We start from the raw sequence: 12,593 nt of genomic DNA, 5'->3' as shown, positions 1-12,593 counted from the left end.
AAGGTGTGAGTGAGTGTGTGCGTGTGTTCTGTAGTGGGGGATGACCAGAAGGTGTGAGTGAGTGTGTGCGTGTGTTCTGTAGTGGGGGAAGCCGAGGCTGTTAGAGTAGGTTTACAAAGCTCTTTATCTTTCCAGGCTTATTTTGCAGAGGGAGAAGCACTTCCATTATCTGAAGAGAGGCCTCCGACAGCTGACAGATGCCTACGAGGTAAACACCTTGCCCAGGAGCTTTCTCTATCAAATTATCAGTCAGATCTTTCTCCTTTTTTACTGTTTGGATGTAAAAGACACTATGGGCTTGCCCTGTCATAGAGTCACTCACCGTCCCGTGTGGCTCTGGTGAGAACCGGGTCTGCAGCAGCTCTGCCCCACAGAGCCGGGACTCCTACTTCCGAAAGGACAGAACCCGATCTCTAGTCTCGTCCTCCCTTAGAGCTGGTGGAGACCCCAGATGGGGTGGGGCTTTCACCCCTATCGTGGCTGAGGGGGGTTCACATGGTGTTCTTCTAGACACCCCTTGACCGCTAAAAGGTGGTCTAGATACCTGTTCATCCCCACCCCTTGGCCCTGTAAGCTGTTCTAATTTCTCTACTGGCCAAAGGACCAGTATATAAGTCCCTGCGGTTTAACACTGTAAAAATGCCCAAACGTGGAGTGGATCTTAAATCAATATACCTTAGAGCCCTAGGGGTCCAGAGAGGGGCTCAGGGGAGGCCAGCGGAGGTGGAGGGGAGGGGTGTTGGGAATAGGGGTGGTAGCAGCCAGAGGGTGAATGTGAACCAGAGGCCGCCAGTTTCCCTGCCCCGCTTTACATAGAGCAGCTCTGCTTTGAATTTGCTTTTATTTGGGGGTTCTACATTTGATTATTTACAGCAGGAATTTGGGCCTATAGACCCAAGCAGGTAGCACAAACGAGAGACGTGGGCTTGGTTGGGGGACGGTGCGCGGGGTGGAACTGAGGCAAAGCAGAGGACCCACGCCTTTACTCTGTTCCTGCCAGTTGCCGCCAAGCCGCAGTGCAGACCCAGGGTTGCCAGATCTCTTCTTGTTTTTCCAAATGAAGCCAGAAATTCAGATTTCTCTGTGGATCTCTCAACACGTAAATGTTACAACCAATTCTAATTAAACAAATAAAACACTACAGGGAACAAGCAGGAAGCACCCCTGGGTTACGTTTGGCCTGTGGACTTTCAGTATTCAATCCTCAGTGATTAGGGTCCAGGCAACCCTGATACAATTAATGCGGTGACAGCTAACAATTCACTGAAGGGTGCGCTAAAAGCTTGCCGTTCATGGTCTCATTTAATCCTCACGGCTACTCCAGGGGGTAGGTAAGTCTTTATTTCTTCATAGATAAGGAAATAGGCATAGCAAGATTAAGTATTTGCTCAAAGGCACATAGCTAGTGAGAGGAGAAGCTGGCACTGGAACCGATAGCAGTGTCTTCTGTCACCACACCAGCTACCCCCAGGTGGGGAGCTAGCACATTTATGTGCACATTTATGAAGAGGGCAGTTTGGGACAATGGAAAGAGCACTGGACTGAGAGTCTAGAAACTGGCAGTCTTGTCTTATCTCTGACGTTTACTCTCTGTAATCTGGAAAAAGTTCATCTCTCTGGATCTCATATATACACTTTGGATTTGTAAAACTGGGGCAGTAATACTGCCTGCCCGCCTAGCCTTGAATGCTTGAATATTTATGGCTTGAGTTAGGATCAAGACCTGCTCACATGTCACCTTTGGAAACCTTTCCCAGCTCCCCAGGCAGAGGTAGTCAGTTTCTTTCACGTACCCATTATAGCGTTTATCCAGGTATATGTATGCATTAGTTTTGTTCTGCCTTGTTTCAGAAAGACACTTGTACTTACATGTCTTTCTAATTGCCCTCTTCCTCTACAGAAAACCGCACACATCCTAAACAAAGTATCTTAAAAGTAGGAACTGAATTTTACTCATTACTGTGCCCCCAGGGCTTGGCATGAGGAGATACTTACTGGATGAGTTACTCCAGGTAATCCCATCCTGAGGTTGTGTATCTTCTTGGGTCTGCACTGAGAAAATAGTAGCACTTAACTTTCTGGCATGTGAGAAGTCCTCTGCTCGGCTTCTTTGGATGTCTGTCAGGGAAGGACCCATTGGGTTCAGGTTAAACTCCTTTGTCCCATTGTCCTTTTCTCACATATGGTCATTTCAGCTCCTGGCTAAAGCCACCAGGCAAAGTGTCCTTCATTCACTGTTCAGAGGTTGTCCTCCTCCTCCTTGCCAGGCTGCCAGGAGGCAGACAGATGTCTCCCTTTTCACACTGAACAGTTGGAGACCCTGCTGCCTTTTCAGCAGGGTCTTGGAATGATTCTGAATAAGGGGTGTGTTTTTTGCCCTGTTCCTTTTGCAGTGTCTGGATGCCAGCCGCCCATGGCTCTGCTACTGGATCCTGCACAGCTTGGAACTCCTAGATGAGCCCATTCCCCAGATGGTGGCCACAGAGTGAGTCTGGCTTTGGGGAACCTGGGGTGTTCTCTGAAATTGTATTTTGACTTTGGGGTTCTTTTTGTTTTGTTTCTGTTTTATTTATTTTGAATGAAAAACACAGAGCACTACAAAGAAACCGTTGCCCTTCTCTTGACCTCCAGTAACTTCCTGAAACTCTTCCACTTCAGAAGCCCATTGTATGCTCATGGGTAGAATAAGACTTTGAACTCCCAAGATAAGGATTCTGTTTCTTCTGTGGCCTTTTCTTTTGGCTCTTGCTCTGGTCTTTGAGAAAAGTCTTCATCATCAACTCTGGAGAAATATGATTTTGCCAGAAAGTACAGTATGCAATTGAATAGCTTCTGTGGGGAAACACGTGGCAACCCAATGGATCAAAATGCCTTTGATTCCATAAACACCTCCATAGAAGTCCCTCCTCACCAATGCCTGGGAGGGACAGTATGGCTCTTGGTGGCAGTGGATGTGTTACCGTCTTGGTGTACAAATGTCATGACATCGTTTTCCTAAGCTTCTGATTTATGGTTAAAGATCTAAGCAACTAGGATTCTTCCCAAAGTGCTGGTGCACATGGTGTCCTCAGTGTGACTTCTCATCCTTAGACGCTCATAGTTTGTATTTTAAAGAAGAAACCGATCATCACTCTAGTCTGAGGGGTACCTGAGGTAGCAGAGAGCCGCCAGGAATTGGATCTAATGCTCCAGTTCTCACTGAGAGAGATCGCATCCCCTCAGCAGCACCTCGACCTCATCTCTCCTGCTGCTGCTCCGGAAGGAGAGTCAGAGGGAGGCCCCTGAGCCAGGTTCGTTTGCCCGCAGCACACAGGGGCAGCTGTGCCGGGATGCGTGGAGGCCAGCACATACCCCTCCCTGGCCGCAGTCCCCCTGCCTGGGTCACACTGTCAGGTCAGAAGAACAGAGCCACACATTGTCTCATTCATTCCGTCTTAACAATAACCTCTCATTCTTGCCTTCCTGGGCAGGGTGTCTTGTGATGAATGTGGATAGGGAAGATAATAAAGAATTAGGCCATTAACCCTTGTGATGTGTATGATGCTTTCAGAGGGAGAGGAAAAATATGCATTGTCTTCCACATCACAGAGCTGCTGCAAGCCTAGTTGCTTCTAGCTCTGGATGTAGAGTTGGACACAGTTTCTGCAGTAACAGGAATTTAATTGTCAAAATAAAGGCCTGTGTGTTTTTGAAATACCAGTTGGGGGTTGTGAATTGTTTGGGACGTTCCCCCCGTCCTCCACATACACAATCAGGATGCACGCTGGGGGAATGGGAATGGGAAAGTCGTATGTGACAGAAGACAAAAGACATGGGAGGATTTTGTGAGTGAAGTACAGATACCCCCTAAAGGAGCAGTGGTTTGGAGCAGGAAGGATGCCCCCTAGAGATGAACGTAAACCGGTCTGAAGTGGGAAGATGGTGATAAGGGGCTTCCTGACGTGGAAAAACTCGGGTCAGCATCGATTCTGAGTTTTGTCCAGGTTGTATACTTGGTATTTTATATGTAAGGCTTTTCTGAGGGAATAAGTGTCAGAGCAGCTTTTGTGGCAACATCAGATAGGAAGAGAGGACCCCCTTAGAGGGCTTTTCACACTGAACGATTGGAGACAACCTAAATATCAACAGTCAGGGATGCTATAAGTGTAAAGTTTAGGTAAAGTATCTATGTCATGATACATACAATGAAATACTATGCAGCCACGTAAAAATTTAAAAGTTAACAGGTGTTAAATAGACTTATTGTGGTGATCATTTCCCAGTATATACAGATATCAAATCATAATGTCAAATCATCTGAACCTAATATAATGTTACATGTCAATTATACCTCAATTAAAAATTTACATATATATATGTGTGTATATCTGTATATAAAAATGTATGTATACAGAAAGATATTTAAATGAGAAAAGATAAAGATTCATTTTTTATAGGTTAAAAATAAAGGTGGTTCTATGCATAGAAAAAAACAAGGATATATACACATATGGTAGTAGTTATTTGTGCAGATGGTGGGGTTGAAGGTGATTTTTTTTCTTTTCTTTTTTAAGCTGATTTGCATTTTCTAAAATTTCTACAATGAAACTATTGTTTTGTAATTAAAAGAATGTTTTAAAACTAAAAAGCTGATTTGGAGGAGAGGAGAGGAAGATGGCGGAAGAGTAAGACGTGGAGATCACCTTCCTCCCCACAGATACACCAGAAATACATCTACACGTGGAACAACTCCTACAGAACACCTACTGAACGCTGGCAGAAGACCTCAGACCTCCCAAAAGGCAAGAAAGTCCCCACGTACCTGGGTAGGGCAAAAGAAAAAAGAATAAACAGAGACAAAAGGATAGGGATGGGACCGGCACCAGTGGGAGGGAGCTGTGAAGGAGGAAAGGTTTCCACACACTAGGAAGTCCCTTCACGGGCGGAGACTGCGGGTGGCAGAGGGGGAAAGCTTCGGAGCCGCGGAGAAGAGCACAGCAACAGGGGTGCGGAGGGCAAAGCGGAGAGATTCCCGCACAGAGGATTGGTGCCGACCGGCACTCACCAGCCCGAGAGGCTTGTCTGCTCACCCGCCGGGATGGGCATGGGCTGGGAGCTGAGGCTCGGGCTTCGGTGCTTAGATCCCAGGGAGAGGACTGGGGTTAGCAGCGTGAACACAGCCTGCAGGGGGTTAGTGCACCATGGGCTAGCCGGGAGGGAGTCTGGGGAAAAGTCTGGACCTGCCGAAGAGGCAAGAGACTTTTTCTTCCCTCTTTGTTTCCTGGTGCACGAGGAGGGGGATTAACAGCGCTGCTTGAAGGAGCTCCAGAGATGGGCGCGAGCCACGGGTAAAAGCGTGGACCCCAGAGACAGGCATGAGACGCTAAGGCTGCTGCTGCCACCACCAAGAAGCCTGTGTGCAAGCACAGGTCACTCTCCACATCCCCTTCCGGAGAGCCTGTGCAGCCTGCCACTGCCAGGGTCCCGGGATCCAGGGACAACTTCCCCAGGAGAACGCAAGGCACGCCTCAGGCTGGTGCAACGTCACGCCGGCCTCTGCCGCCGCAGGCTCACCCCGCACCCCGTACCCCTCCCTCCCCCCGGCCTGAGTGAGCCAGAGCCCCCGAATCAGCGGCTCCTTTAACCCCGTCCTGTCTGAGTGGAGAACAGACGCCCTCCGGCGACCTACATGCAGAGGCGGGGCCAAATCCAAAGCTGAGCCCCGGGAGCTGTGCGAACAAGGAAGAGAAAGGGAAATCTCTCCCAGCAGCCTCAGAAGCAGCGGATTAAAGCTCCACAATCAGCTTGATGTACCCTGCATCTGTGGAATACCTGAATAGACAACGAATCACCTCAAATTGAGGAGGTGGACTTTGAGAACAAGATTTGTTATTTTTTCCCCTTTTCTTTTTGTGAGTGTGTATGTGTATGCTTCTGTGTGAGATTTTCTCTGTATAGCTTTGCTTCCACCATTTGTCCTAGGGTTCTATCCGTCCGTTTTTTTTTCTTTAAAAAATTTTTTTTCTTAATATTTTTTATTTTAATAACTTTATTTTATTTAATCTTACTTTATTTTATTATATTTTATCTTCTTTCTTTCTTTCCTTCCTTCTCTCCTCCCTCCCTCCCTCCCTCCCTCCTTTCTTTCTTTCTTTCTTTCTTTCTTTCTTTCTTTCTTTCTTTCTTTCTTTCTTCCTTCCTTCCTTCCTTCCTTCCTTCCTTCCTTCCTTCCTTCCTTCCTTCCCTTCTTTCTTTTCTTTCTTTCTTCTTTTTCTCCCTTTTATTCTGAGCCGTGTGGATGAAAGGCTCTTGGTGCTGCAGCCAGGAGTCAGTGCTATGCCTCTGAGGTGGGAGAGCCAACTTCAGGACACTGGTCCACAAGAGACCTCCCAGCTCCACATAATATCAAATGGCGAAAATCTCCCAGAGATCTCCATCTCAATACGAAAACCCAGCTTCACTCAACGACCAGCAAGCTAGAGTGCTGGACACCCTATGCCAAACAACTAGCAAGACAGGGACACAACCCCACCCATTAGCAGAGAGGCTGCCTAAAATCATAATAAGTCCACAGACACCCCAAAACACACCACCAGACGTGGACCAGCCCACCAGAAAGACAAGATCCAGCCTCATCCACCAGAACACAGGCACTAGTCCCCTCCACCAGGAAGCCTACACAACCCACTGAACCAACCTTACCCACTGGGGACAGACACCAGAAACAACGGGAACTACGAACCTGCAGCCAGCAAAAAGGAGACCCCAAACACGGTAAGATAAGCAAAATGAGAAGACAGAAAAACATACAGCAGATGAAGGAGCAAGATAAAAACCCACCAGACCTAACAAATGAAGAGGAAATAGGCAGTCTACCTGAAAAAGAATTCAGAATAATGATAGTAAAGATGATCCAAAATCTTGGAAATAGTATAGACAAAATGCAAGAAACATTTAACAAGGACCTAGAAGAACTAAAGATGAAACAAACAATGACGAGCAACACAATAAATGAAATTAAAAATACTCTAGATGGGATCAATAGCAGAATAACTGAGGCAGAAGAACAGATAAGTGACCTGGAAGATAAAATAGTGGAAATAACTACTGCAGAGCAGAATAAAGAAAAAAGAATGAAAAGAACCAAGGACAGTCTCAGAGAACTCTGGGACAACATTAAACGTGCCAACATTCGAATTATAGGGGTTCCAGAAGAAGAGAAAAAGAAAGGGACTGAGAAAATATTTGAAGAGATTATAGTTGAAAACTTCCCTAATATGGAAAAGGAAATAGTTAATCAAGTCCAGGAAGCATAGAGAGTCCCATACAGGATAAATCCAAGGAGATATATGCCAAGACACATATTAATCAAACTGTCAAAAATTAAATACAAAGAAAACATATTAAAAGAAGCAAGGAAAAAAAAAAAAGCAAGGGAAAAACAACAAATAACACACAAGGGAATCCCCATAAGGTTAACAGCTGATCTTTCAGCAGAAACTCTGCAAGCCACAAGGGACTGGCAGGACAGATTTAAAGTGATGAAGGAGAAAAACCGGCAACCAAGATTACTCTACCCAGCAAGGATCTCATTCAGATTTGATGGAGAAATTAAAACCTTTACAGACAAGCAAAAGCTAAGAGAGTTCAGCACCACCAAACCAGCTTTACAACAAATGCTAAAGGAACTTCTCTAGGCAAGAAACACAAGAGAAGGAAAGGACCTACAATAACAAGCCCAAAACAACTAAGAAAATGGGAATAGGAACATACATATCGATAATTACCTTAAATGTAAATGGACTAAATGCTCCCACCAAAAGACACAGATTGGCTGAATGGATACAAAAACAAGACCCATATATATGCTGTCTACAAGAGACCCACTTCAGACCTAGACACATACAGACTGAAAGTAAGGGGATGGAAAAAGATATTCCATGCAAATGGAAACCAGAAGAAAGCTGGAGTAGAAATTCTCATATCAGACAAAATAGACTTTAAAATAAAGACCAGTAGAAGAATCAAAGAATCAAAGAATCATAATGATCAAGGGATCAATCCAAGAAGAAGATATAACAATTGTAAATATTTATGCACCCAACATAGGAGCACGTCAATACATAAGGCAAATACTAACAGCCATGAAAGGGGAAATCGACAGTAACACATTCATAGTAGGGGACTTTAACACCCCACTTTCACCAATGGACAGATCATCCAAAATGAAAATAAATAAGGAAACACAAGCTTTAAATGATACATTAAACAAGATGGACTTAATTGATATTTATAGGACATTCCATCCAAAAACAACAGAATACACATTTTTCTCAAATGCTCATGGAATATTCTCCAGGATAGATCATATCTTGGGTCACAAATCAAGCCTTGGTAAATTTAAGAAAATTGAAATTGTATCAAGTATCTTTTCCGACCACAACGCTATGAGACTAGATATCAATTACAGGAAAAGATCTGTAAAAAATACAAACACATGGAGGCTAAACAATACACTACTTAATAACGAAGTGATCACTGAAGAAATCAAAGAGGAAATAAAAAAATACCTAGAAACAAATGACAATGGAGACACGACAACCCAAAACCTATGGGATGCAGCAAAAGCAGTTCTAAGAGGGAAGTTTATAGCAATTCAATCCTACCTTAAGAAACAGGAAACATCTCGAATAAACAACCTAACCTTGCACCTAAAGCAATGAGAGAAAGAAGAACAAAAAACCCCCAAAGTTAGCAGAAGGAAATAAATCATAAAAATCGGATCAGAAATAAATGAAAAAGAAATGAAGGAAATGATAGCAAAGATCAATAAAACTAAAAGCTGGTTCTTTGAGAAGATAAACAAAATTGAAAAAGTATTAGCCAGACTCATCAAGAAAAAAAGGGAGAAGACTCAAATCAATAGAATTAGAAATGAAAAAGGAGAAGTAACAACTGACACTGCAGAAATACAGAAGATCATGAGAGATTACTACAAGCAACTCTATGCCAATAAAATGGACAACCTGGAAGAAATGGACAAATTCTTAGAAATGCACAACCTGCCAAGACTGAATCAGGAAGAAATAGAAAATATGAACAGACTAATCACAAGCACTGAAATTGAAACTGTGATTAAAAATCTTCCAACAAACAAAAGCCCAGGACCAGATGGCTTCACAGGCGAGTTCTATTAAACATTTAGAGAAGAGCTAACACCTATCCTTCTCAAACTCTTCCAAAATATAGTAGAGGGAGGAACACTCCCAAACTCATTGTATGAGGCCACCATCACCCTGATACCAAAACCAGACAAGGATGTCACAAAGAAAGAAAACTACAGGCCAATATCACTGATGAACATAGATGCAAAAATCCTCAACAAAATACTAGCATACAGAATCCAACAGCACATAAAAGGATCATACACCATGATCAAGTGGGGTTTATTCCAGGAATGCAAGGATTCTTCAGTATCAATCAACGTGATACACCATATTAACAAATTGAAGGAGAAAAACCATATGATCATCTCAATAGATGCAGAGAAAGCTTTCGACAAAATTCAACACCCATTTATGATAAAAACCCTCCAAAAAGTAGGCATACAGGGAGCTTTCCTCAACATAATAAAGGCCATATATGACAAACCCACAGCCAACATCATCCTCAATGGTGAAAAAGTGAAAGCATTTCCACTAAGATCAGGAACAAGACAAGGTTGCCCACTCTCACCACTCTTATTCATCATACTTTTGGAAGTTTTAGCCACAGCAATCAGAGAAGAAAAGGAAATAAAAGGAATCCAAATCGGAAAAGAAGAAGTAAAGCTGTCACTGTTTGCAGATGACATGATACTATACATAGAGAATCCTAAAGATGCTACCAGAAAACTACTAAAGCTAATCAATGAATTTGGTAAAGTAGCAGGATACAAAATTAATGCACAGAAATCTCTTGCATTCCTATACACAAATAATGAAAAATGAAAGTGAAATCAAGAAAACACTCCCATTTACCATTGCAACAAAAGAATGAAATATCTAGGAATAAACCTACCTAAGGAGACAAAAGACCTGTATGCAGAAAATTATAAGACACTGATGAAAGAAATTAAAGATGTTACAAATAGATGGAGAGATATACCATGTCCTTGGATTGGAAGAATCAAAATTGTGAAAACGACTCTACTACCCAAAGCAATCTACAGATTCAATGCAATCCCCTATCAAACTACCACTGGCATTTTTCACAAAACTAGAACAAAAATTTCACAATTTGTATGGAAACACAAAAGACCTCGAATAGCCAAAGCAATCTTGAGAACGAAAAACGGAGCTGGAGGAATCAGGCTCCCTGACTTCAGACTGTACTACAAAGCTACAGTAATCAGGACAGTATGGTACTGGCACAAAAACAGAAAGATCAATAGAACAGGATAGAAAGCCCAGAGATAAACCCACGCACATATGGTCACCTTATCTTTGATAAAGGAGGCAGGAATGTACGGTGGAGAAAGGACAGCCTCTTCAATAAGTGGTGCTGGGGAAACTGGACAGGTACATGTAAAAGTATGAGATTAGATCACTCCCTAGCACCATACGCAAAAATAAGCTCAAAATGGATGAAAGACCTAAATGTAAGGCCAGAAACTATCAAACTCTTATAGGAAAACATAGGCAGAACACTCTATGACATAAATCACAGCAAGATCCTTTTTGACCCACCTCCTAGAGAAATGGAAATAAAACCAAAAATAAACAAATGGGACCTAATGAAGCTTCAAAGCTTTTGCACAGTAAATGACCAAAAGACAACCCTCAGAATGGGAGAAAATATTTGCAAATGAAACAACTGACAAAGGATTAATCTCCAAAATTTATAAGCAGCTCATGCAGCTCAATAACAAAAAAACAAACAACCCAATCCAAAAATGGGCAGAAGACCTAAACAGACGTTTCTCCAAAGAAGGTATACAGACTGCCAACAAACACATGAAAGAATGCTCAACATCATTAATCATTAGAGAAATGCAAATCAAAACTACAATGAGGTATCATCTCACACCAGTCAGAATGGCCATCATCCAAAAATCTAGAAACAATAAATGCTGGAGAGGGTGTGGAGAAAAGGGAACACTCTTGCACTGCTGGTGGGAATGTGAATTGGTACAGCCGCTATAGAGAACAGTATGGAGGTTCGTTAAAAAACTACAAATAGAACTACCATATGACCCAGCAGTCCCACTACTGGGCATATACTCTGAGAAAACCATAATTCAAAGAGAGTCATGTACCACAATGTTCATTGCAGCTCTATTTACAATAGCCCGGAGATGGAAACAACCTAAGTGTCCATCATCAGATGAATGGATAAAGAAGATGTGGCACATATATACAATGGAATATTACTCAGCTATAAAAAGAAATGAAATTGAGCTATTTTTAATGAGGTGGATGGACTTAAAGTCTGTCATACAGAGTGAAGTAAGTCAGAAAGAGAAAGACAAATACCGTATGCTAACACATATATATGGAATTTAAGAAAAAACAATGTCATGAAGAACCTAGGGGTAAGACAGGAATAAAGACACAAACCTACTAGAGAATGGACTTGAGGATATAGGGAGGGGGAAGGGTAAGCTGTGACAAAGCGAGAGAGTGGCATGAACATATATACACTACCAAAGGTAAAATAGATAGCTAGTGGGAAGCAACCACATAGCACAGGGAGATCAGCTCGGTGCTTTGTGACCACCTAGAGCGGTGGGATAGGGAGGGTGGGATGGAGGGAGACACAAGAGGGAAGAGATATGGGAACATATGTATATGTATAACGGATTCACTTTGTTATAAAGCAGAAACTAACACACCGTTGTAAAGCAATTACACTTCAATAAAGATGTTAAAAAAAAGAAAAGCTGATTTGTCCTGATTGCAAGAACCACTTGATAGTTAATGACCAAAATTTTCTGTTTCACAGCCAACTTAAAAGCTTTACCTATGGTTCTTCTGAGCATTGATTTAACAGACCTTTAAAGAATTACTTTGACTTTCCAATAATGTACTTTGTTCTGTGCCTAGCAGGTAGTTAATTCTAGGTGCAGATAATATTTGTAATGAACAGAGCCTAGTAGCTCTGGCTTATAAGAGAATAAACTATTTTTAGTAAGAAAGAGAAATCTTAATGACTTCTATAAAAATATGGAGATTTTTTTTTAAAAAAGACTACCTGATTTTGGATGTTGCCTTTTTATTTATTTTGCACAGGGAAAAGAAATGCTTTGAAAATGTGTTTAGGTTTTTTTTGTTTCCCTCGTCTTTATACAAATATTAAGGTGACCTAGAGGTTGAGTTTAGCTCTAGAGTTTAGTTATTTTTCTGCTGTCCTCTCTTCCCCCTCCCCAGCCTAGTGTGCAACACACTCACACACACACACACACACGTACGCAAGTTTCTCTCTCTTTCCTATTTTGTTCACTGTTGTACTTCTGTTTGTTCTGGGAACAATATGACAAGCTGAGTTCCCTCTAGTGGACAAAACCACTTTTGTCAGCTACTGTGACTGCTGACCAAAGCCAGCAAGGCCAGGCTTTTACTGCTGGTATCAGACCT

The 12,593-nt window shown here is 42.5% G+C and overlaps 1 protein-coding gene across 1 annotated transcript in view; it reads left to right on the top strand.

The window, feature by feature from the left end:
* FNTB (farnesyltransferase, CAAX box, subunit beta) overlaps window positions 1–12,593 on the top strand; it is an 85,012-nt gene that overhangs the window by 32,491 nt on the left and 39,928 nt on the right. Inside the window, exons 3-4 of the mRNA XM_060004395.1 lie at window positions 136–208; window positions 2,394–2,485. Coding sequence (XP_059860378.1) covers window positions 136–208; window positions 2,394–2,485 — 165 coding nt within the window. The remainder of the gene's footprint in view (window positions 1–135; window positions 209–2,393; window positions 2,486–12,593) is intronic.

The sequence above is a fragment of the Delphinus delphis genome, chromosome 2, assembly GCF_949987515.2.
Source record: "Delphinus delphis chromosome 2, mDelDel1.2, whole genome shotgun sequence".
NCBI lineage: Eukaryota > Metazoa > Chordata > Mammalia > Artiodactyla > Delphinidae > Delphinus > Delphinus delphis.
The sequence above is the reverse complement of the archived record's forward strand: the minus strand, read 5'-3'. Positions and strand labels throughout refer to the sequence as shown.